The sequence below is a fragment of the Neodiprion pinetum genome, chromosome 4 (genome assembly GCF_021155775.2).
Source record: "Neodiprion pinetum isolate iyNeoPine1 chromosome 4, iyNeoPine1.2, whole genome shotgun sequence".
NCBI lineage: Eukaryota > Metazoa > Arthropoda > Insecta > Hymenoptera > Diprionidae > Neodiprion > Neodiprion pinetum.
The window spans coordinates 32666175-32692834 of NC_060235.2; the positions used below are offsets into that span (position 1 = coordinate 32666175).

At 41.9% G+C, this 26660-nt stretch overlaps 2 protein-coding genes across 4 annotated transcripts in view; one reads left to right on the forward strand and one right to left on the reverse strand.

Moving 5' to 3' along the window:
- Window positions 1–3307: 3307 nt before the first annotated feature.
- LOC124217594 (uncharacterized) lies at window positions 3308–9704 on the reverse strand. Of its 3 annotated transcripts, none has more exons than XR_006882849.2 (5): window positions 8950–9704; window positions 7969–8074; window positions 5161–5368; window positions 4896–5024; window positions 3308–3638 (listed from the first exon to the last, which is right to left on the reverse strand). XR_006882849.2 is itself a non-coding variant. In XM_046623442.2 (5 exons), exons 2-5 carry the CDS (start codon window positions 9126–9128, stop codon window positions 3562–3564), a joined length of 570 nt encoding a protein of 189 aa, XP_046479398.1. In that variant the 5' UTR covers window positions 9129–9330; window positions 9581–9691; the 3' UTR covers window positions 3308–3561. The 3 variants fall into 3 exon arrangements, 2 of the variants coding, with proteins under 2 accessions (XP_046479398.1, XP_046479397.1); XM_046623442.2 differs by lacking the exon at window positions 4896–5024 and having other exon boundaries at window positions 8950–9330; window positions 9581–9691; XM_046623441.2 differs by lacking the exon at window positions 4896–5024 and having other exon boundaries at window positions 8950–9691.
- A 10174-nt stretch (window positions 9705–19878) lies between these two features.
- Window positions 19879–26660, forward strand: part of LOC124217579 (uncharacterized) — a 120660-nt gene continuing 113878 nt past the window's right edge. Inside the window, exon 1 of the mRNA XM_046623420.1 lies at window positions 19879–20315. The gene's annotated coding sequence lies outside the window, so the exon portion shown is untranslated. The remainder of the gene's footprint in view (window positions 20316–26660) is intronic.

Sequence of the window (26660 nt, forward strand, 5' to 3'; positions counted from 1 at the left end):
TCGTGAGACGGTGAACTTGAGGACCGGAGGGTACGACGTGCGCTTTCGCGTTTGCTATTACGCAGTGGTCCCGAGAAGCTTGCGGGAAGGGTCACTTCATTTCTGCCGTATGCCCTGAGGATATTGTATTTGAATCTCGCTACAGCCCGTTGGGGTTTACTCATCCCCGACGAGGTCCGGCTTCCACAGCTTGCATCGACGAGCTATGTACGTCCACCATCGTGATCCCCCACGTCCACCTCGAACGCCCTGGGAATCCGCCGGGCGATCACAGCTGCTGCATATTTTCCAGCTTTTTCGTGATCGGTCTTATTTTTGCCCAGGGGAACGTAGCTCGTGCGTTTCCACTTTAGATACGTATATAAATATGCTTGCGAATGGAATACAGAATAGTAGAATACGTGTCGAATGATAGTTGGGGTGAAGTCTGGTAATGGGTGGCGCTTTATTATTCATCAAGGGTGTAAGGTGCAGGTCTCCATTCTTCGTCCTGCGACACCTTGGTTTTATTTCTTCACCCTTTTAGCGTCATTGGATGACTTACATCGTTAATTATGTCGACAACGACGAATACGTAATTTACGTTGCAGTTACTTTCGATATACATTTCTTTCGGAAAATCGAAATAAAACAAAAACAATAGAAATAGAAGGATTATTTTTCACTAGTCCCCAATGTTTTTATTTCAACTAATTGAGAAATCGTATTGCGAGCAGATAATTAATATATTCTGATTACCAGAAAATAATTTTATAAACATGTTCAATCAGGGTCTCACAAGTTCGGTGAAATCGACAAATCGATTCTACAAGTTAAATCTTTCATTTGTTAAATATTTTCATCTTTTGTACATCCGGAGGTATAATGACCTCGACATTTGAATCAGGTAACGGTAATAAGATAATGTAAAATATGACGCGATATTTCTTTCAAGAATAATTGCGTAATGTTTGCTTGCCCCTCTTGGTCAACCCTGCTTGAAACGCAAGGTCCCCTTTACACGTCCGGTATTTCCATAACTAAGTACACACGATTATATTTAATATGGATGCCTAAGTCGGGGTGGCTAAGCGTACTAAGCTAAATACGGCTAGAGCGTAACTTGACGTTTATAAACTGAACGTATCTAGAATTATGGATCATAAGCTGAACGTGCAGGATTAACTTGCGAGCCTCAGGAGACCTCGCTAAGTTTGTATCCGAGGATTTCATGCGTCAATTATTCTACAGCGAGCTTAAATTTTTAGTTAGTGGACCTCTTCCGCCACATGTTAATTAAACTTCTAACGTGACATGCAGTGACACTCCGCATACTGCATTAGTGTCAGATGAATGACAAAATGACGTGGCATTTTTGCGGGATGCCGTACAATATTGAGTACATGTGTTAAAGGATTTAAAAGATATTTTTTGGCTCCAATATGACGAGGCGTTATCTCATATTTGCTTTTGCATCGCTCTGAACGCACCGATTTAGGCTAGAGTTAAAATGTCACGGTTCAATTCTCCGTTCGGCAAGTCATAAATATGACAAATACTCTTCGTAATTGGTCGACGCGACGCATTAGCGGATAGTACCTGACGTATGCGGATTAACAAATCACGCTGAAAAGGGATTCTCTTTTAAAAAATCATGTCGACTAAATAACAATGAAGTTGAATGACACAGCGAGCAGGCGGGCAGCGAGTTTTGGATTTTTCTCCCATTCCTACACATTAATACATACAGTTATTTAATCCGTTCAGCCAGTTTTATTTTCTGAATTGTCGAATAGCACCATTTATTGACGCCTCAGGATGTACCATTATACACACATGCAATTAATATCACACTTCATCTCGGTGCGCATGAATTCTGAACAGCCGAATCTGAATTTTTCCAATCACACATCCCCTTCGTTTTTGATTATTGTACAACTTTATTCCGGTTGTGTCATACGGGCCCATTTATTTCATGCAGTGTCGTAGGGAATGCTCCATTATCTCGAATTGCGATTTAAAAAAATTCAGACTTTGCAGACGTTGGTGAAAAATGCGTGTTCAAAAAATTCTCACCAGCGTAGAGAAATGTAACTATGGTCAAATCTCTGAGGAAGTCTCGCTCGAGCTCACACCTTCAATCCGGCTCCAAAGGCATGTGCGTACTCGGCACATCCCAGGATACTGCGGAATAATAACGTACTTGGCGTTGCGCGGGACGTAAACAATCGCGCTGCTGTATAAATAACATAATTCAACTCGACAAAGGGCAGAGCTAACGAAGTACCAGTATGCCAACCGGAGCGAGCTTTAACGCATGAAAGGTGTGAGAAAAGCGCAGCGACGCTCCCTTTCTCTTTCGCAAGTACATTGGGGTTTTGGTCTTGTAGAGAACAGAGGTATATCGAAATTAAGGGCCGAATTGACACGATGTTCTTGGTATCATTGCGCCAGAGAAACTGACTTTTAAATTTTGTCGAATTTTAAGATACGTGTATTAGAGTTTCATTACCTGACTTGCGGCGTGTGCACGAATGCTTGAAACTAAAAGCAGGCGTATAAGAATGGGCGGAGAAGCATTTCCTCGGCAGGGTAGCGGACTTTTTATATATCTATATGTGTAAGGACGTTTGCAGAAGTAGGGTTTGCGGGAGAGATAACGGGTTGAAATTTCCTTTTAGAGTAAAATTTCATTTTCTTTCCCGTGTTTCGGGGTTGAAGAGTAGAAATTGACAGAGAAAATTAGGTCAGGTGACAAATGCAGTCTGCACGTTGTAAAGTAAAAATGTTGAGTGTAGACAGATACGATATTGTTTCTGGTAGGGTGGAATTCCAATGAGGTACAAAGAATAGCCGATATTTCGTGACTGACATGCTGGCAAACACAGTAGAAATTGGTGCGCTACCCGTATCCGGTATCAACCGCGATACCGGTATGATCTGCCAGTGACGAGGAGACATTTATTCATAATAATGCAGTATCTGAAAACTTAGAGAATCTCCGAAACTCTTACAACACCGTATTTCTTCCCGGGAAATAATGAAAACTATCTATCACCTCTAGAACGCTCGTTTGTCGCAAAATGCGTGCAATTATAGCAGCGATTCAATATTAAGATGGTCACAGTCCATTCGGCGGGACATAATTATTAGCTTACTTCATAAAAGCGAATGGCATTTGTCAAAGAAGACGTAATAAGAAAAGGCAAATACCAATATCTGCAGTGGCGACGGGGTATAGGGAAGATTGCCGAGGGATAGGCGGGGGAACAAAGGTCCGAGCTCAAAGGGCAGGAGACTAGCTTTATTAACCATCATTCTATTAATAATCTTATATTAATCGTTCTGTATTTTTCATCTCACGAAATGCACAAGGTAACAAATATTTGTAAGAACGAGAACAAAGAACGGTGACCTGGCGTGGATACTTGTCTGCACTTATGACGGATGAATCACGCCTGCGGTTCTGGACAATGCCTAAGATTTCAAATTTTTTTCTCTACGATCATCGATCTTCAGCTTGACCGTTTTCCGTGACTATCCGATACGAAATACCTCTCGAAAGTCCATGCTTCGAACAAGTTATACCGCAGTTTGTTGTCTAATGTGTCGTCGAGGCTTGTCGTGATTGTAATATCGCTGCGATCTCATGCTGTTTTCTGAAATAGAAGAGAATTTTTTTTTTAAAGAGCAAAACGGTGAGAGAGAGAGAGAGATTGCGATTTTATTTATATGTCGTTCTTGAGCAAGTAACTGCTGTTTATAATACACGATAACGCGATTGTTGGTCGTCGCGTACCGGATTTTTAACTTCAATACTGAAAAATGGCCGTAGTCTACTCATCTCTGATAAAGTAATTGGAGTAGCCTAAGTTTCGAAGTTTCCGCAGTAGCTTAACATGTGTACAAAACACCATGCATGAATACCAAACGCATATGTATGAAAAATGTGTTGAATATATTCAGATGTAAAGTCAACTTTAATAAAGTTGAAAAAGAAATCCAACGTTTAAGCAAATCATTTCGAACAGTCTAAGTCGAGATAACGCACGAGGTACACGAGTGCATTGGAATATATATATATACATATATACGAGCATTCGCATTCCAGTAATCATCTCTGTAATTGCACTTTCATTAGTCGAAGACTTAGAGCGAGCGAGTAGTTCGAAATCGAATTACCAAACTTCTGAAAAGCCGAGCCAGCGGGACGGACTGAATAAGCAGTAAGGAATGGTTGTTTTGTAACGAAAAGAATGGTACTGTGTGTGGAAACTCGGGGTAATTTTCAGAATGTATTTTCCGAACCAGCGTCGCCCGTTCGCTTGTGTATTATTTATGATCCACCGTCAGGACAAGTGACAGGTCGATTGGTAAATAATACGCATGCACCCCTGCGTGCCGGTAAGTGATTACTGGCCACAAATTGTTACGCCATACACCATCAAGATTGCTTCCATCACTTCGGCTCCGTCTGCACGTATATGTATAACAACCTGTCTCGTCCAACGACTAAATCTCAAAGTTTGTTACGCTGAATGAATAAATTAACTGCCGGATCATGGAGGACAGCACTCAAATACGTCGGCAAACTTTGTTTCACTTAGGCCTGATCATTTTCACGTAACAATCCGAAGATCTCATGCGATTTGTCAGATTTCGCTCGAGGGTATGCAAGTATATTCAGCCACTTTTGACAACTATAGGAGAAACGTAGATTCATAAATGTCGTTTTTCGTTCCTCCTATTTCATTTAAAGGAACATTTGAAAAGAATATGAATAAAGTAATAGAAGCGTTTAGCTGGATAGAAAGAATCTATCGGCCTACGTGTAAGACGAAGCTTTAACTATGAATACTTCTACTTTGACGGGGATTTCACACTTTGGGTAATGATTATTACAAATTTACTCAAACCTCGCCATGCTGTCCGCTTGCCCGGCGGGCTATCTCGAGCGTAATTGATTATCAATTACGCCCGGACTGCGTAATCCACCGTTGAAGAAACAAAACTAGTCGCAACGTTCCCACGTCCAACCACGTGCACTAGCGTGACGTTCGTGGTGAAGAAAAGGAGAAAGAAATTACTAACAAACTGATGTACATATCTGGTATTTCAATTCGACATTTTGTTAATTGATTAACTTTGGGTTGTTTAAATGTGGGAATTGGTTTAACGCACCTGACTCGTCATCCGCGTCGTACTCAGCCAGTGTGTCGCTGCAGCAGAAATTGTACTCTAAGTTCCGACTTCGGCGTAGTAGAAGAACAACTTCGGCCACGCCGCTGACGTTCGGTGGTGGTAGAACAGTGAAATTATTTCCAAATTTTGCCGCCCGATACTCGATATCCGAATTGTAGTAAGCCGACTCTAAGTTTCCGTTGACTATCTGTAACGAAAATCAATTTCATATTCAACAAGCATAGCCAGTACGTAAAATTAGATACCCAGACCCGTGTCAACGTGTAGATTCTTGGTTTACGGTGACCTCGACTACTTATCATCACGTGGATGTGATCAAACAGAATGTTTACCGTCATCGGTCTATAGCCAGAGTGAATTCTTGTTTTTAAACAAATCACGGCATCGTAAAGTCAGATCTGTCTGTATAACACAGATGCATTTCTTTTATCCCAGTAAAAGACTGATAAATATTCGCTAGATAAGATTGGAAATTGCGGAGGTAGGTACAGTTTGGCCTGGCAGGTATCGATTCACTCCGAGTTGTATGATAAATTTGGAAATTTGGGTGTGAGAGGCCGGATCGTACGTTGGGCTGGATATTAATTTGTCGAAGGGTTATTTGCGGTCGGTACAACCCTCAGCCCAGGGTTTTGTATTCAGGCTTTGATAGTGTAGTCACGCGCAATGTTGCCACTGGACTTTCGATGACGTCCTTCCGGTGAATATTACTCCTAGTAACGGCTCCGCGGCTGACGTCCTCGTTCGCTCGTATCGGGACATGGAAAAACACTTTCCATACGTTCCATTATATCCTCGCTACAAATGGTCCGCTATTCGTACTCATCTCTGGATATTTCCCGTAAATATGACGCGTTGGAACATTTGTCTGCATATTTCCCCTCGTGCCTTCAACCCTCTATACATATACGTGCGCAAAGGTATAAACGACCGATGGATATCGGTGAATACAATTGTTGCAACGATTACTGTTACTGTTACGACTTTGCGGTCTGGGGACAAGGATCAAGGGACCGTTACGAGCGAAAGGCAGTAAACATGCGTATAAAAATGATACAAGTTCGCATTACTGGGGTACGATTCTCGGACTAATGCGACCTTAACCCGCGAATTTGTACCGTTTGGTGTAATCAACGGACTCGATTTCTACCGTTTTCACTTGTTAGAAATCGAGATTGCTGAACGAAATCGTTGCCCTTGTAAAACTTTGGGGATTCGAGCCGTCAAATCTATTGATTATCTGGTTTGCTTCTATCCGAAGGCTGTGTAAATTGATCGGAATATATCCGTCCTGCATAGGTTCGATTCGATATCATAAGAGAGAGTGATGCGAATGTGTACAGGCGCATACTCGAGGGAGACGTTCGCTCTTCAATAAAGCTGACATCTTTCGTGATAAGTAAGCGCGAGTAGCGAAGAGTTGCAAGTGTCTGCGTAATCTGAGTTGCATAAAGTCTGAGTCCCGAAGATGGTGTTACTTCGCGCAGAGTTTGTCGTCAAGTATCAGACGACGCGGCGTAAGAAGTCGTTAATGGCCCTCGGCAGAGTAGAGCATAATAGGTTCCTCCTTATTCTTGTAGCTTCGTACCTACGTGTAGCATCTGCAACTATCACGAGCAAACGTAATCCTCTTACGATCATACGCAACGTTCGTTGCGGCACAGAAGGCGCACTGGGCTTGAACAACAGGTACGATACTCGGAAGTATTAAGTTTCCGAGTTTTTGGACGAGTTTTGAGTTCTGCGTAAGAAGTTTGCACTTTATTATACCTGCGCCAACTATTGACTTTTAAATTTGTCCTCTAAGACGAGCCCTTTCTTCAAGTTCATCTTCCGCACATGTTAACATATACCCGATACGCTACGTATGTACGTACATACGTTTCAGTTTTGGAACTAAAGCAGCAGAGGCGGCAGCAGCAACGCTCGGGATTTGTTCTAAACTCAGCAGTTTATCCGTCGGGTGATACGAGCGTAAAAATGAGAAACTATGGAACAAAGTTAAAGCGGCTGTCGCCAGCTATACGGCTATGTATTTACTTAGTGATACGTATTATATTATTCGTGTGCATGCACGGTATATGCATAACTACACGACGATATTTTTCATCAACTTTCGTAAAATAAACGCTGCACGTACCCAAAGTTTCAATCCTCTTTTATGTACCTTTTGACTTGCAATTTTTTGTTCGTCTTTTTTTCATATTATGGATGTTAGGCATGAAATACAAACCGGTAGGGTAGACAAGGTTTCACCTTAAATTTACGGAAACTTATCACTCCGAGTGGAGAAAGAGAGCTGATTTCACTGAAAACTGCAGGGAAAGAGGGACACGAATACCCGTGTGGCAAATATACTTTTTACTATAAATGTGGCAGATTGTAAGCCGCAAACATTCGTCTTCACTGTTTCTAGAGTAAATTCTGCATTTTACTAAGTATATTCCATTAAAAAAACCTGACGCGTCCCTCTTTTCTTGCAGTTTTGAGTAAAATTTGCTCTCTTATTCTCTCCGTTTACACCACGTGATTTTGGTCAATATAATAAAGGCGGAGTTTCCACGACCGTCGCCTTTTATGAATTAAAGTGGAGCCGTATACACTCCGTATAATTCTTGGGTTCTTCGAGATCCTTCAGTCCTTTGCATGTGCGGATTCAGGATTCGGAACGTCAGCTAATCCTGTGATGATCGGCCAGGATTGGAAGGTTCTGTAAGTTTTCCGCCCAAACAGACTGTTTCATGTGAACCAAGTGTAAGACTAGAAACGAATATTTGTCGCTCATACCATTCGGTTCAGTTTCGTCAACTGCTGCGCGTGAATGTTTGTCCATCCGTAAAGTGGTGTGTGAGGAAATTTTCGCCAGTCGGGGTGGAGCAGAGTCACATCGTATCTGGGAAAAAAATATTTAATAAATTCTACGTCGGGGCAAAAACCTTGTACAGTCCAGATTATATACTACGTGGATCTGAATTATTGATACAATTGCCTACTGTTTGAATTTTATCGAGAGTGGGGCCTGTTAACATGCTGCGATGTACAGGGTGGTTCATTTTAATCGCCCGAGGCAAATATTACAGCAACGAAAAGACATACCAGAAAAAGTCTCCTACAAAACTTGTATATTCTCAAAAGAGAGAAAAAATAATACTCTCTCCTTGGCGTAGAGACAGTTTCTTAATTGAAATGGGAAAAACGACAAATAGTTTTGCCGATAAAAAAATTAGAACTATATTTTATTTGTTACTGCTATTACCATCTGTTGTCACTAGCGAAAGTTTATATTTATGCACAAACTAGCGAAAATATTTTCTCTTTAACTTCACGGGTTGTCGCATTATCGCATCATCACGCATTGATTGTATCTGTAGTATGATTCACGGTATACGTTATACATATATTTTCACACGCAATTAATATGCATCTGAATAGTAGCTTCAGCCAAGATTGATTTTTAAAGTTACAATTCTGGTTGGCAATTATCGGGACGCGTGTGCTCGGACAGTTAAATCAGCACATATCCGTGATCACATTCTAAAAATTCAAATCTTCGAGTTGCGAGACTTATTTATTTTACATGAAGTATTATATCTATACCGAGAATAACGAACGAGCCGGCGCGCGGCGTCGATAAAAATTCAATATTTTTACAAACGCAATTACCCCTACAAAGGAATCGTGCTATGGAATATTTGCACCACACTTTGATCGTGTGATTTTCTACCGACACGATACTTTTTTCACTTGTTAAATTGCCTTGAGCCTTACTTGTTATTCTTGTGCGTCGGTAGGTGTTGGACCTGCATGGGATTCGGCATTTCCGGTAAATCTTCTCTTTGACGTTCGCCTCCAGCAGCTGAAGTATCGGCGCTTGCGGGAGTTGGAGCCCTTTTGCGGCGGATCCGAAGTTTCTTGAGAAAATATCCCCACGAGAAGCACGAGGACATTTGCAAGGTATTCCCACCGCAGAGACTATTCGTAACTCCACCGTACAAAACGCATGTTTCAATATACCTGATCCGTTTGCCTCGTGGCGTTGAACCGCATGCTTTAGTGCTTGCTACAGGATAGTGAAATTTCCGTCGTATCTCCTCACAGTTTCCGATACAAGGAACGAAGCCGATTGACGTTTTCTCTGTACATATAGCACTGCGGGAACCAACAGGAAAACCGTTCCAATTATCCGACGTGTGACAGTGTTAATTGTCGAAATGATTGTCACTTGCTGTATTGAACCAAGATCAACTTGTACCGAATGGGTTTGAAGATTTGGGAGAAGTAAGATACAAAATAGACAAATAAAATTGATATTAAATGAAAAAATAGCGTCCGACGCACAGAGATTTTATTGATTAGAATTTAATTTAGATTCAAAATGTTCAATGGTTTATTATTTAACCTTTCAATCGTTACGTTCACTGCGTTATTCTTCTCGCGGTGATCCAATTGAACTTGTAAACCGATCTATGTGCGGAACGCTACTGCGTTGAGACGTTATTTTTGTTTTTCAATTTCCAACAACGACGAGGTTTTATCTGTTTGCTTTGTTATTAATCGACGAACCAACGATGATTCGATACGTAAATGTGTGCATAGTTGCTCATACAAAGTCTAGAGTACGTATGTAAATACGTACAATCTATAAGTATCTATAAATATACATATATTATATACATATATGTGTATGTATTATATGTATACCACCTATAATGTGCATGTATATCGACTCGCTTTGCAGGCAGCGTCGCACCAAGTACGCTCTTATCTCAATGCGTTTGTGCAATGTTCGAATGGTAGGTCCGTCCGCATGCTCGACAAAATTTAACAATACACATATATACGTCTCTATACGGCCGCTCTTTATACGGCATTTCGCTAGAACGGTCTTTTTTAATTGTGGCACTTTTTCGATTTATGGCCGACAATATTTCCTTATACGGTAAAAAAAAATATTTTAATCTAAGCATGTTTACAGGAAATAAAAAGAATAAAATGCTTTATGAACTAAAAACTATGTTATTTTATAAAAAAATGGAATAGATCCACTTCAATATGTATGAGCTTGTGAAAGAATAACTGATTACTTGTACGGCTTTTCGCTTTACGGCCAACTTTTCTGGAACGTATCTAGGCCGTAAAGCGAGGTATGGCTGTACGTCAAACATTGCGTTTTCCATGCACTATAGTCCTATCACGTGATCGAAAAATATTGCCTCAACTATTCGAAACAAGAGAAAATATTTTTGGTAGGAGCGATGGGGATGCACGAAAGCCAGCCTTCGACCCCTTGATTTTGTTAATTTCGAAAAATCGATCACGCGATTTTAAAGATACAACTATGCACTCGCTCGCATCATGATGCAATTAGTTATTTCACCAACTCTATTCAGATAGTTTTCAGCATTCCAGTAGTCCTTTCAACCTACGAGATCTAAAAGAATTACTAATTTACGTATTTTCAGAAAGACCTGAACGTGTCATTTAGTGCTTAAATTATGCGCTCTCTGTTTCCAAACTCCAATTCGTTGTGCATTTTATATCTACGAACGCATTCCACGCTTGAGAAATACAAAAAATGAGGAAGGGAGGGGTGGAAATTGTCTCATTATTAACTAATCTGTAGATATTGTGTCCAAAACTATTCGAATTAGCTCGCGAATTAGTGAATCGGAATCGAAGTTTGTTTCGACTTTTGTTGATTATGTTAGAAGGAAGACGGTAGCATTCAGATTCTTTCGTGCGTTCAAGTGAATATTCCTATCCTCTTTTTATACTGATTCCCAACCGCCCTTCCAACTTTGTGATTTCTGTATTCAAGTATATGCTTTTGTTCTTCACACCATGCATCCCATCGTTATCCGAACACCGAAGCTGTTTTTCAGGCACGAACGGTTACAAAGATTTTTATCCGGGCTGCCGTACGGTTTTTTTTTTTTTTTGGTTTTTTCGGGATAGCAGTAACCTAATACTTTTCTGATACTTAACAAGGGAAGTCGCGTGAATGGTTAAAAGACATATGTAGCGATCGATAATGTCAGGTGATGTATAGTGAGAGTAAAAAGGCCTCGCATCTAGAAAACGTGCATCTTTTTTTCCACTCGAACCCCATAGTTATTTTAAATATTATAAAACAGCGGCTGGTAGCTATTTTACGGGTCTTAGCATGATTCAACAGAAATGTTTTTGTTCGACGTACAGAAGTATTCCTAACATGATGCTAATTATAGAATTGTAGGTGTTGGTAGGTATTTTTATTTTCCATTGTGCATCGATGATGTGGTACAATGAATGTATGTGAAGTTATTGTAACGTTAAAATGTATTACACATATGACTAAAAATAGGAAAAATATTTAAAAAATAGTGGGCCCGAATTATTAACTCCGTTTTATTTCTATAAAGCGACAAGCTAGGGTGACCTGCAGCTTAGGCGTCATGATCATTATGGTATTGATTGTGACGCGATTGAAAACTGACACCGGAGAATTTTCCGACACACAATATTCTTGTGGAACGATGCAATCGGTTTGCTGGATTTCCGCGTCCTACATTATTTACCGAATTCGTTTTTATCATCACTCGCGAGTATCTGATCCTTCGGCTATATATAAGCGATGAGTAGTATATGACCAAGAACTTTTCTCCAGCTTTCTTTTGCTAATCTCATCGATGTAATCGACACCCAAGAAATAACGAACGTATTGTTTTGAGGAAAGAGATTCGGGGTGTACAAATTCAACTCACCAAAAAAACAGTGGCTGACGTTTTGGGCATCAAGAACCGATGCGTGGTGTCATTGTTTCCTTACAACGTAAATTCTGTACAGTTTGAGTATAGATATTGGGTATACATTTTATGTTAACAAGTATGGTTCACGCACAAATATCAGTACAAATATATATGAACATACAGACTGACTGTGACTTGTGCGAGTTGGGTTAGTTGTAAATTTTCCTAGCATCGGTCATGATGTGTTTTTGATGTAAAAAAGTGGATACGTGGAATGCATAAAGAGAAGACTTAAATTGCGCCAAATCTCGACGTGACTTTAATATTTAGTCACAAACACTCATGGGGTTCGGTCGCCCGGCGGTTTCTGTTTCCCTTTTATCTTATACCTATATTTTCGCTGGCCATTTCCTTTCCACGCCTCTACCTTTTTTCGTCTCCTCTTCACGTTGCTTTCGAAGCTTCAGTCTTTCCGGTGCGAGACGAAGGGCTAGTCAAAGTTAGGCGCGAAGCGCCAGGGCTAAACATTCAGTGATACAAGCGGCAGGCAGGTTATACAGCGACAGCTTTTTTCTGTAATATAGCCAGTGAAAGTGTTTGGAAAACAAGAGGAATGGAAAATATCATCTCGTCTAATCTATCGGTACAGATGGGAATGAAAGTTGAAAGGGATGAAAGCTCGACCCAGTTTAGCCGTCATTAGCAACTTCGTTGTTGTATTTCGGTTTGAAACAAAAAGTTGACCTTATACTCGCAATCAAAGGAGAAACATTTTCTCCTCTCCCGCTACTTCGATTGATGAAATCAGTTTAATCGCAATAACGAAGCACTTTCCAGGTCACGGTTGAGCTTTGCAGAGTGTCTAATGCCTCTGCGAAATATCCGTCCACCGTGTTTGTCATGACGGCTGGTTGAATTAGCACTGACGAGGACCGACTTCTAGAATCACCGCGGAAATGCCCATCCGGAACCGAAACCATCCACGATAAGAATTAACCATTTTCGGTCCCAAGGGCACCTCGGCGTTGACCTCAACTCGGCCACTTCAGACCAAACTATTATCTCGCAACCCCGTGGGTCAGGATTGCAGTGGGAAGGCAAATTCGAGCAAAATGTCTCCGCGATCGTATCACGGGGAACAGATGTGTCCTTGTCCGCGGTCGTGCAGCTTCGGTCGTGCGTCTTGCTTCAGTTTTTCTGGCGGTCCCTTCCGCGGACAAGGACTCGGAGGTCGGCTTGTAATAGGATTCCAAAAGGTTATAAAAACAGCCGGATGTATTGTATCATGGACGTTTCCTTCCCGCCCTCGAGCCGCGGGGTTCGTCCGTCTCTCGTCGGCCGTCCCTATTAGGTCAAGACGTCGCCACGTTACCTCGACACATGCATTATTTCTTTTGGTCATACGTTTTATTATTGCGGAGCCTTTTAACATTTCACGATCTTAGCCTGCGAGCCGTTAGAAGGCTGTTTTCCCTACTGCCTGCAACGCAGTTGGAACGATTGGTCTGGGTTCCTCGCTTTTACCGTATGCATAGGGTAGGATGGATGTTCCACCAATGGAGTGAAGAATGTGGCAGAAACTCTCGTTCCTGAATCGTGCTTAACAGGGATTCAATCGGTGTGAGAGTAAATTTTATTTTCTTACGATTTCAGACCTCCCACCTACCCTGGCACTCATGTTCACCAGTCGAGAGTGGTACAGGTAGGTATAGGTACTTTTTAAAAATACGTTATATTCATCACAACGTTTTACTTGGGAAAAACAATCGGTGACTCACTCGGCGGTGTGAAAGAAGATGATTTGTGCCACGTAGCTTTATCACTAACGATACTGGAACATTCTGTCAGGATCAGTGAATTTGCTGACCCGAGTATCGTGACTGTACCAAGAGCAACGGGAATGCTGAAAGTTTGAATTTTAAGGTGGAACGCGTTATTTGTGATTTCGTAAGGTACAGCTCAGCTTTCAAAGCAAAAGGATTTCATTCGTCAGTCTCATTTCAAGGAACTTGAGATATCAGTAATGGTTGTTACGTGACCTTTTCCTTTAATACTTCACAAAAGCAGATGGTTTTTTTTTTTCTAAAAAACGTGTAACGTCAAGCACGTTTTTCACCTCATTCGTCGTAAATACCCACTTCAGAATCAGGATCGATGTTCCTTTTCTTTTGATTGGACATTTTGTAGGGTTGTATTGCGCTCGGTTTCAGAAGCGACACGGCAATTAGGGGGGCGAGCGTGAGCCTGGAAGGTTTATAGACGCGTACTTTCAAAGAAGAAGAGCGAATGCGTCTCAGCGCCGAGAGGTACTCATCGTCAGCCTAAGCTGGCCATTGACGCAAGATTTAATATATGTATACGTATCCAGGCTGAATGCATCATTATAAGTATATAACAGTGGCTTTACATTCCAAAAGCATTCGCGACAACATCGGATAATAATATGGCCCCTGTTATAATCATTGGAAGTAGCAACGGTGTTACCGTCTGAAGACGACGGTTAAGAATACTTTTAAAGTGCACACATAGGCAACGTTGTTGGACATCTCAACGAGACATTCCGCAACCATTCGCGTTGCAAGAACCGCCAACGATCGCGTAACACTGCACTAGACTCGGTGTCATTCTCAGTCCCCTCGGGTCCCGTTAAAAGGGCCGAAGAGTCAAGACGAAGCGGCTGGTTTCACACCGGGTTCAGCGGCGAAGAGGGGAACGCTCGAGTCTACTTCCATTGAAGAGAGCTGACCAGCATCAGCATACAGAGATATTCTAACTCATGGATAAGCGGGGGGTCGGCAAGATCGATTTGAAGGCACCACCCCAGCACGCAGGTCCATCACCGAGTCGGTGGGCGCCTGCGCCCCGCGGAGTTCTCTTTATTATGTATATATGGGTGGGTGGTTTATAAACTCATACTGCCGCCGGTGACCAGCCCGTAAGCCTCTACGTCTGCTGCGGACGTATACACGTGTAGGTTATACGTTCAACGCTGATACCATGGGTAAAGGGTTGTCGCAGGCGGGCGCAAGCTTTTGGAGTTCTGATGGAGCGAGAGCTTCTGCAGTGATTTACTCGATGAAATATGGTACCGGAGAATACTCGGAGTAGCCATCAGCCGGTTTAGCTTCGGGATTATTTCGTTCCCAGGTGTTCCGTAATTCGTGTTTTTTCAATTTTTGATGACGTACATTTCGGGGATTAACATCCTCCCGAATCGGTTGGAACACTGGCTGGGCTCGAAAGACAGCTGCTGTTCGGCGATTATAACGATACGGTTATCACCCAGGTACTCGTCGCTACGACTGGTGAAACGATTTTCGCGAGTCAAATTGTTATCGTCAAGGTTCTTTCGCTTACGTAATTTATGCTTTTTATGAAAAAGTGTGCATGACTCTCAACCTTCGACCTTGTATGAAAGGAGGGAGGAGAAATAGAAAAAAAGAAAATCCTTTCAGAGATTAAAGGAGTTTTTGGCAAAGCGTTTGGTGGATTTATCCACTTTCGTGCGAATCTCTGGCGCAGCATCTTTTTCCTCTTGTTTGGTCCACAGTCGACCCTCGACCGCATTGTTGTCATCCGAAGACGCCAAGTCGGCCGTTTCACTCGGCAGGGCGTCGACCTCAGCGAGGATCTGAGAATGAAAAAGTTATTATGGAATCCTTCATGAATCGTTTGATCCTGCTGCGCACCCCGGCATTGGACGCGAGATGATGGAAACATACAGGTTAATATTTACCAGGCTCTTCGTTCTTATATTTCACCCTACCGAAGCAAGTTCTTACGTCCTTGCCGTTAAATTACATTTCTGCAATAAACCGTGAGAGTATTAAAAGCAAATTGATAATTACGGTTCGTTTCGTTTTCCTATTTGCTTTAGCCTCTGCGCAAAGGCGGCAACTGTCCGAAACGACCTGCGGTATTCGTTACCATTGCTTCGCACATGTATTATATGTACAACTCGCTTTGAGTTCACGTTTCGTTACGTGCCATTCGTTTCCTACTGTTCGCTAAACTCACGGTCCAATTGCCGTTCATCCGACGAGATTCGTTTTACCGGTGCTGGGGGATTTTCAAAATATTTATAATCCACATCGGGCAATTTACGCACGAGTAGATGTCACTCTTATCACTATTATTACAGCTTCGGTAGCTACTCTATAATGAAATTGAACCCAACTGCAGTCCGTTAGACTATTTCTGTGTGATTATTGACTTCTATTTCGCGTACAAGTTACTTTAACGTTAATTAATAACCTGTACTACTCGTCGTCCAATTTAATACACTGTCGAGATGGAAAGACGTGGTAATTTCATTAGTCCGTGCATTTTGGAACTATTGCATACCAGTTTGATGGACGGCGTACATGATCGGCTAGAACTTATCGCGTGTGCAGGGGCGTAATTGGGGATATAACTGTATAACAGTTTACAGCTTTCTATGTAATATCACTCCACAGATACTTCGCCATGCAACTTGCAAAGCGCAAAGCTGAAGTAAGCCCAGGGTATTTCACCGAGATCTCAACTAATTGCAGATTCTGTTGTAGCAAATTCTCCGTTATAAGGACCGCAATTTTCAGCCTTAAATGCCGTCAAGAAATGCCGTTCATGCTTAAAATGTTTATGACTTCTGAACGCGCAGAAATGCCAAATTTCTGTAAACGCACTACATACCTACACACAGGTATACACGTCAGGAAGTACAGTTTCTTCTTTGTGTGTCCAGATCCGGGCGGGGTATTTCTTTCTTCAAATCCGATTAGATTCCACGGGAAGGCTAAGGTTCTTGTCGTCCTACTCGCGGCCAATGTCAGGGAAAAATTCCAGGCTCGTGGAATGGTACCGACTTCAACAACGCCTTATTGTTCGCCTGGGTTTTCTTGCGCCGTAGAAGTTGAAAAAACGGATCAGCCTATTCGCGAAATCATGATTATACAAAATTGTACTATTATTTAAAATTTCCTGGTGTAACTCGACTTATCCTTGCGCCGATGCAACCGAGCACCCAGTTCAGTTCGGGTTGTACTTGGCTAGAAACGTGATCCTGCCTTGGCGAGGAGAACCTAAACCGACGATACAGAGCTATGGCACCACTACATTCGCCAGAAAGCAGTCGTCTCACTGCAAACACGGTGTTTCTGCATTCTCACAGCCTCGTGCAGGACTAGCGGTATATCTATGTGTATTACCACTGCTCTCTACTCTGTTGCTTCCACGTGTATAGGGATATCCGTAGGCATACATATACACGTATCTGTCTATCTATCTACCTAGGTATTATGTACGGCTTCGCGTGACTATGCTTATATAGCTCGTACCGTGTACCAGTACAGTTCTGCTATCTGAAACCACTACTTATGGCTAGACACGATCTCCTGTCGTCATTTTGTTTTACCCGGATAACTTTTATGATTCGCCGTGGTAAGGATTTCGATTTGGGTTATCGATATGCCGATGTATGGTAACGACAGAGACTGAAGATCTTCACCTTTAGAGAACAGACAACCCAGCCGAGATATCGGGGATGGAAAACTTTTCCTACTTTTTACTTATTCTTGTAAAATCGATCCTCATACCCGTAACAACGCTAGCTTTATTTTACTGTGCTTGTCGGAACCCGAGTTGAGAGATTACTCGGTACATGCGTCAACTTTGAATACAGATCTACCGACGAATTACAATTGTACCTGTATAATATTATCCTGAACACACTACCGATAAACCAATTTCTTCGCAACTAAAACTAGGTGCATGTCTAATTGATCATATTTATCGGTTGATCCCTGCTGAAATAGCATGGACCTGACTGGATTAAAATATGTAATAAATACTTACTCGTCATGGGATATTTTCATTCTTTAACTTACTACTCGAAAGCGGTACCATCGTCGAGAAAATTTAGTTCGTCGAATGATCATTTGGGTAGGCTTCTGACCGCCTCGTAATTCATGGACATAAAGGCGAACGCTTTATGCGCGGGCTGCCGTGTAAGATGAGTTACAATCTCAAAGTTGAAGGTAAATGCTATGTCAAGAGGTACGGTTACGGTGCATGACATGCAACGAGTCGATGCACCGTAAGAATTGTGCTAGGTACAGAGTGGGGTTGGCGTAATTGCTGGAGCTTCATAAGGGCCACAAATAAAAAATACGTCCTTAATTATATTACCTAATAGTTTGGGACAGCAAATTGCCAATTCGCCAATTTCAGGAGTGAAGTTATTCCTTATTCAAAGATAGTTTCAACGCAAGGAGCGTGACTCGTGAATTATGCTTCTATTCTAATCCCACGAAATTGCAACGTTCTTGCAGTAGAAATTACCGCACGTGGTGAATGTCTTGCGCTATGCTAGAAGGTTTATTAAACGTGATATTGTTTTTTTTTTCTCCTCATATTCTCTTTAGTTCAATATTCGCGTATTTGTATGGTATTTGATAACAGTATAGAAAATATCCACGAATACTGTGAGTTGCCAGTCCAAGTATGAAATCGTTCAAAACACACATTTGATGTTTTTAATCCCAATTTAACCGTCGATTCAAATATGCCGCAGTAAATGGAGCAGAGTTTGCACGTCTTTCGTGGCCGGGTGTTCATTGCTCGTTACTCTAACAGCTCTTGGGGAATATATCCGGCGATAAAATATTTGTATCATTCGCGTCAGGCAGAGCGTGAAAATGCGCGAATTCTTGACTTGATTTATTGAAATTCCTTTATGGCAGTGCAGCGGACGATGCTGGAAGCAGCTCGTTCGTAAATGCGATTGTATCTTTCTCGAGTACGTAGATGCCTCATACGTAGGCGATATCGATTCGTATTCGATCCGGCCGTGACATCTTGATATGCATTATGATTTCGAAGCTACGAAGATTTTCAAAGCCGGTGGCAAGGCTATGGAAAAGTTTTCAACGTCGTGCCAAAGTCGTGAAATCCGATATCCCGATGGCCGATCCTCCGCTGATTGGATTCCAGAAGACTTAAACGACGCCTTAATCACTCGAAGCAGGTATTATTCTCGCGAGTGATCCGACATCCAACTCTCTCTAATCCGTCACTCGAACCGGATTGAAGTAACGCGCCGTGTTTGGAAAAGGAAGGAGAAAGTCGTGGTTGATCGCGGCAATTTGACCGTTGTCCGGTAGGTAAGGACCACAAGCTCGAGATACGTTTAGCTACGCGAAAAGGTCGGGTGCTCGTCTCCGGCGCCCTTTTGACGAGGGAAGATCACACGAAACGGTGCAGCCCTCACGGAACAAAGGAGGAGGACAAAGGTAGCCGCCGGGAAAAGGGAAGCGAAAACCAAGGCCGAGAGTTCGGGGGGTTCGGGAGAGATGTTGTAACATTTCTCAGTGAAAGAATATGATAGCTGTAATCCGCGATAGGTGCTGTACAATCTCTTTCGATAAATCGGCATCTCGTTTATCAGCCTGTTTCAGAGCGCTCAAACCACAGTTTTAATAAGAAAAGTTTTATTCCCGTAATTATAAAAATCGAAAAACTTATCTCATTTCCATGAGAAACTGGAGCGGTTAATTGAAAGTATCTACGATGGCGTTTAAACAAACCTCTGTTAGTTGGAAGTGATAAATCTTTCCAACAAAAATCCCTCCCTTCAGCGGATACGATCGGTACGCCAGGGATTTAATGGATTAATTAGCAAACCAAGTTCGGCGAGAACTTCGCTTAAGTATAAGCTTGAAGCCGTCAAGTTGCGAGGCATTTTTTCGCATAATTTACCCCAAAGGTCGCGAGGCGGCTGTAGCAATTCTTCGCGAATGCTGATCAATGATTGATTCTCGGTAACGCGTCGTCGGGCGCTAATTCAAGAGACACCGTGTACAATGCGCGAAATTCTCGAGTGCCTCCGGAACTGCGTACGGAAAGCGCTTGCGCCCTGAGCGTCGCGCCGCCGGGCACCCAACACGCCGGTAGTCTAACCCCCGCCTGGTTGTTGAACGTCCCGCAACCCTGCAACCCCCGAGCCAGCATAAACTCATGGCGTGATCCGCGCGGTTCAGTTGTTCCGGAATTGTCGCGGGGACGAGGTGTCGAAGCACCTCGCGCAACCTGGTCCTCGACCTCGACCCGAGTGTATTTCAGACTTCCGGAAGGCTAGCGCTGCAACGCTCGCGTCATGTCGTGTGTCTTGTTTGGTGTACCGACTCCGAGGTGTTGTGGTAGATATTAGTGGCCGTGGCCCTCACAGCGTACAGCAGCTGCGGCGGTAGTTTTGTTTACCTTCCGATGTAACGGCACACGAGTACATGCTTGTAACTGCCCGATTATCGCGTCAGCCTCAACGAATTTATCCAACTTTAACGTAGCCGAATTCCATTTGCGTCCAACGTTACATCCTCCCTGAGGAAACATGCAGCTCCGAACGCCGAGACACGTCTGAAGCAAAAGGTACGTATCTACTTTACGGTAAACAGTAAACGCACGTGAGGATGCCGGGAGTGATTAGCGGTGAATTTTCGTTTCATCTCTTTTTCTTATCACGCAGCTCGGAGTTCCTCTAATTACGTACACGCGGGAACGCGATATGCGGAACATTCTGCGGCGTCAACGTGCCACTTTCATGCGATTCCCCGTTTGAAAACCTGCAGAGCTCTCCGAACTTTTACTCGAAATCTCTCGCCGCTTCGCGTATTCACGAGCCTTTATCCCCCTCCCATGTTTTCTTATCAAAGGTGGAAAATAGCTGTGCTCGCCAACTTGCTCCGCAGCGCGTATTAGCTCGTGTAATAACTGTACCCGGGGGGCTTTTCCCGCGTTCCGAGCCTTTATAACCCGTGGCTATGACGCATCTAAGAATACACAAAGAGCAACGGTAAAATTTGAATATTATTCGTCTAGACTAAAAATTTTACCTACCTTCCTACTTCGCTGTAGTTCGTACAAAGTTTTATTCTGTGCCGTAATTTTGCCGAAGTCTACTTATCATAGGTCTCTCATGATCTACGATTTCTCAAAAGTAGGCTAATGTATTTGCGCGAGATACGCAAATTGATATTATATATTTATGGACTGCATATTATACTCCTTAACTTATACACCTTTTTTCCCATATTGATCGATGCAACTTCACAATTAAGCCTCGTACGTCTGAATCGTGAAAAACGGATAACATTCTATTTACTCACCTTGCATTGGCAAATTTTTTCATTCCACCGGTTGAAAATGACTTCAACTTAGGGAAAAATTAGGTCACAGAGGTCGCCGAAAACAAAGCGAATCAGTATTGCAGAACAGTCGGAGGCAGAGCTTTGCGGGATTTGACTGGGTTCATGCGAAATCCATTGTAGGAATGGGTATCAGGATGGATTGCGGCCCGCATGCGTAACTTGTCTGTGTCAATCGGCAAACGAACCGCTAGACGGATCTGAATCATTAATGAATATCATTGTCTAGTCTGCGGTGTAACGGACGCCTGTCGACAGGTCGAAATTGTTCTGTCTACGACATATACACGAGATATCCGATCACCGTTTCACCTAATCCTCACATTTCACGGGAATCCACTCTGAATTAAGATCCCATTCTTGTATAGAGATGTATATATATGTAGGTACCAGCGCTTTTGCGACGCCCTTTTCGCCGTACGCGTTAAGCATCGTTAACGTCCTCGGATGAAGGGGGAGAGTTACTTTATATTAATCGATTCCAGACCTGCTTGGATACCAGGGGATCATATTCTACTAATCTCAACTTGGGCATTTCTGGGAAGCGTTGGTTTTTCATCCATAAAGTCAATCATGCCCACCAACGCCTTCTAATTTATTATTTAAAACAACTTCAAATTTCTATATTATTATCGACTCTTTCTAATGTATAGCTCAATGCGAGCGATATGACGAAGAAGTTGATCCTCAACATTACGCTAGGCAAGCTTCACGAAATATCGAGTCAAGTTGAAATTTTCTCAAACTATAAGTATACATAGATCGTTTCAATAATTCGACACTATACCCGCTACACCCAGACCATGTTCTTTATAAACTTCATTTTTAAATATTTTACGCTTATTGCAGCTATGTACAAATCCGAGGAAAATTTTTCTTCCTTTCTTTCAAATTTTTCTGCACCGTAACTTTGATGTTTTATTGGTTTTACGTTGGAACAGATTTCAAGAGTCGTACAAGGTACCGGCTAATTTTTCTTCTGGTTTATTGACCGCTTGCAATTACGACGACCGAGCGAGCGTATTTTTGCAGATTAAGCAGGCGATTCGTTTGATCAGAAAATTAACCGAAGTCAAGCTACTTGACATAAACTTCGATCAAGCCTGTCAGCTCAAGCCCTAGAAGCTGATTACAATACATTTTCAACTGGGATTCATTACAAGATTTAGATTTGTGTAACCTATATGAAATCGTACAACATGCGAAACAGGAATCACCGTACACTTGGACAAGATATGCGAAATAAAATGAAATTGTAACTTTCAAAATTCAAACCGGTAACGAGCTTTATGTATCTCAAGTTACTGTAGCTTTGAATTATTGTCGTAAAATATTTCGCAATCTTTATTTTCTTCAAAAGCGAACCAAGTCCATCCATATCGGTGTTTCGACGCGAAACACAAGATCAGATTTTTTTCTTCAACTTCAGTCATTGTCTCTGCATCTTGTGAACAGTCTTAGCATTCATGAACAGACGGTCCACTATTTTCGGACCGACGAGTGATAAGGATGTGTAGAAAATAGGTTTGTTTGTTGCTTGATCAGCCGTCGGTCGTTATGGATTGAACTCGAAGTCAAATAGTAATGTAAAATATCGGAAAGTTTAGTAGAAGTTCCCTTGGCCTGGTTTATCTAGTTCTAGTTCGTCGAAAAGCAAAGTCCGTAATTTACCTACATGCTACTCCTAAGTGGAAAAAAAAAAAAAAAAATAAAACAAAATGAACAAGTTGCCGTAGAGTGTTTTTGTCGCTGTCGACAACGGAGTCTATAAATTTATATTATGTTTTATTTCATTATTCCGTTCTTACATAATTGGGATAAATCTCAGGGAAAGGCGACGGTGTTGCAAAAGGGCTTAATCACTCGTGAAAAAGTTTTTCTAAGCATCCACTCACGAGGTAATGTAGTTAAAAGGCTGAATCGGAAACCTTGTTGGACGAACTCCTTCCGGTTGATCGATTAGAGCATCGAATGAAACACGCTTCTCGTGTACGCGATCAATCTTCTCTCCAAGAGATTGTCATCGGTGAAAATTTCTCTTTATCGTTGAATCCTGATCGAGTTAATGGCTTACGTTGTATAAAACGCCGCGGTATTTATGCGCGAGATAATTTGCAATTTCGAAGGCGGGACGTCGTCGCGACGCGACGCAACGTAGGCACTTTCTTCTCGCCGGCTTTCATCAATCCGGAGTCACTTACACTTTGTTTTTAAGCTAGAGACTATATCAGTCTCGGTTCACCCCTTCACGAAAACGAGCTTAAAGTAAACTTTGCAAAGTTTTCGTCGACCCTGAAGTAGATACAACTTACAGATCTACCAGCTACATCACGTGGTGCATGTTAATATTTTCGATTGAATATGGTTTCTGATTTTCTACATCAACTGATATGTGGTGTCGAAAATTCTAATCGAAAATACGATTGAACGTACGAGTTCGATGAAAAAGAAGAATTTTGCGAGTGGGGCATGTCGTTAATCCCAGACCGGATTCTACGTATAATGCGTAAGTTGAATTTTATTATTCGATGACGTCACCAGCTCTTGTGCTTTCAATCCATTTTCGGTCGTGTACATGCAGATAACGATTTTCCCAGCAGCAGCTGCCATATGAAATTATAGTCAGGATCGTGAATTTTTTATTTTTCATTTTTTATTTTTTCACAGTGTACGTGTGCCCGGGAATAGAATTAGTGCGATACCGGAGTGCGTGCTCTCGCATCCATTATACGTTCGAATTTGGCCACCGAACTAAATCCGGCACTAATATTTAATACCTATGTACCTCTATTTACGGGAAACCCACTCGATTCGACCGACAGCGTAGATTATCCTGCACCCTGCAGAAATACGAGTACCTATCTACCTTTCGGATTACGTTAAATATCCCAATAGTAGGAACAGAAAGTGCAGAGAATGAAATTGAAAACGTTAGGGATAACGATGTTCAAGCCAGAGCCGGAAGTATTTCGATCACGTCATGTACTTTTAGCTGCCACCGATATTTCGCTCGTTGTCTAGAGTTTCACATATACCACTGATTTCGAAACTTGCGAAGAACGAGAGTGAGATTTTTTTCGAAAGATTATAAACGTATTCCAATTGAAAAGAAAATTATTAACGCAGAGACATTGATATTTTTCCAATCCTTCAGTCATGAATTTGTAGATCTAGCCAGAAGATTTCATATACCACACTTAAAATCTGGTTGCAAAGTTAGCAAAGTCTTTTGCTGGACTTGGAACATATTTTCTAATTAATGCAGCAACGGAATTTTGTCGTTCATATACGTATACAATTATAGGTATAGCAATTTCAATTTTTATATTTTGTGAAAAACCGTCATGTATGTTGGTAAAAAGTATTGGAAAATTTTTATTTATTGAACAAATAAACGGCCAGCCAAAAGGCACAGTCAGCGGAGAGTAAAATAATAACTGTACAGCGTGCAGTGAACGAAGTTCAATTCTTTAATAGGATTCGTGACCCATCACAAACACTGCAGATAGTGCAAAAGTACAAATAACTCGCGTTTTAATTGAACGCCCGCAATTACATGTTTTTCAATACTTTTATTTTTGCCAGTTTCAGTGATATGTACATTTTTGTTTTTCGACACTGCGTGGGGTTATTTTTTTTATTGTCACCCCTTTTTCGGACGATTTTATCCCGCGACGGCCACGTATAAAAGCCAATCAAGTGCCGTTGCCGACGAAAACGCGGATGCGTCGTGTACTCGTATTATGAATGCAAAAATAAAAGTGAAATGAAATCGAATTTCACCCCGGAATTGAATTATGTATCGGTGAAGTGTTTCGGGTGATAACGAATGCACCTATAATAAGAATATTATCACCAGCTTCTTCCGCAGAATTTCACGTTTATATAGCAAAGCGTCTGTTTTTCGTCGTAATAATTTTCGAACAATTTTAGTTATAATCTGCACCTACGAAAGCCGCTGTGTACGTTATATTTACTCTTGTAAACTGAGAATCTCGCGGGAGGTTATATTGCAGAGAAATCAGCGGCGTTGTTTTCTTTATCGGAAGAGAGGTACGGAAAGTAAAGGAAGGAAAGAAAGAAAAAAAATAAATAAATAAACAAAGACACCAACTGTTGCCGCGTTTCAAGTAGCTGAAAAAACAATCCGTATCCGAGGCATCGGTTCCATGTTTGTTTTTCATTTCCGATTCTCCATTCTCGCTATTCTTCAAGCTTCTATTCGCCGCGGTTTGTGAGACGGGGCTACCGTTGATCCTTACTACTTGACGATTCTCAGGCAGTGACTGCAGCTGTGGGCGAGTCCAGTCACTTTGTTTACCTCACCGACTGCTAACAACTCGGAAACTTCGATATTACAGAACAATTCAAGTTCTTCGCATTAAAGCATGTATACACGTTTACAGTTATAATGTGTATACGTATTCATGACGTGACGCGCGAGGTGTGAACTAATTAATGCTTGAGAAAGTTTAAATTATCTCGACGAGAAGAGTTACTTGGAATCTCGAGTTACCTATGCGGGATGTATTTCCTCTTCGTTTTCAGTTTTTAATGCATTAATTATAGACTGCAGTCCGGCGAATAATAATTCGAATTATTACATTGAAACTTAAAATCATTTCTGTGCAAATTCTACCCGATCGGGTATAAGCAGTACAAAAATATACGTATGGAAGGCATGTTTAAATATCAACTCATTATACGCGAGCGGATTTTTCTCGCATACTATCCTCGCCTTCACTATCGTATGGTAAAAAAATTATTACGATACAATTTACAGGCAGGTATAATGTATTATAGCTGCATCGATCTGTACATTTGTATACATATACATATCTATATACGTTAAGCTTTAATCCGGGTGAACGCTGTAACATGATGTATATATGCTATATATTTCACGTACAATCTTGTACGTATCGCCGGGCCGTTCCTGCTGCAAGCGCTGATCTATCCTACACGGATTTTATAGGTTGCTTTCCGTTGAAATTGGCTGACTTATGAACAGAATTTGCATAACGCGAATCTTCGCGATATTCTAAAGACGGCGCATATATACTACACACATACACATCGGGCTCCTCGAGAGGTGAGAGGCGATGTTTTGTTCACGAGCACCGAGCAACACGACCCGTGATTGCTGCTGAGTCGGTCGTTATTTATTTAAATTACATGCAGAAAAGCACGCCGCAGGGTCAAGTCCCGGGATTCTTTTATTCTGTTCGCTAAACGCCGAGGAACGTCCCGCTCTTAACAAACGTCGCAAATGCATGCTAAAACGTTGTGTTTATATTCGCAATTTTATATACTTCTAAGGGGGTGAAAATCCCAATTCAGGCGTGATGAAAAAAAAGTCAAACTCGAACAGGCAACGTCGTGCTCAATAAGGGGTTTCCAGTTCTACCGACGTCTGAATAGGCACTTGGAAATTCTCGATTCAGCTTCCATGAACGCGTAATATGTATATAATGAATACCCAACCGATCCTCAAACGATCGTTAAGCTGATTTGTCGCCATTTCAACTCGACCGCGAGTCAACGATGTCCAATAATTTTTCGTCTAATT

Bases quoted from the DNA above. Each gene is read 5' to 3' on its own strand.
- LOC124217594 (XM_046623442.2), bottom strand. From the start codon at position 9,128: ATGTCCTCGTGCTTCTCGTGGGGATATTTTCTCAAGAAACTTCGGATC. The intron at 8,075-8,949 runs GTAAGGCTCAAG...TTTTTTTCCCAG, and splicing joins CCGACGCACAAGAATAACAA to ATACGATGTGACTCTGCTCC. The intron at 3,639-5,160 runs GTGCGTTAAACC...CTTCTATTTCAG, and splicing joins CGACGCGGATGACGAGTCAG to AAAACAGCATGAGATCGCAG.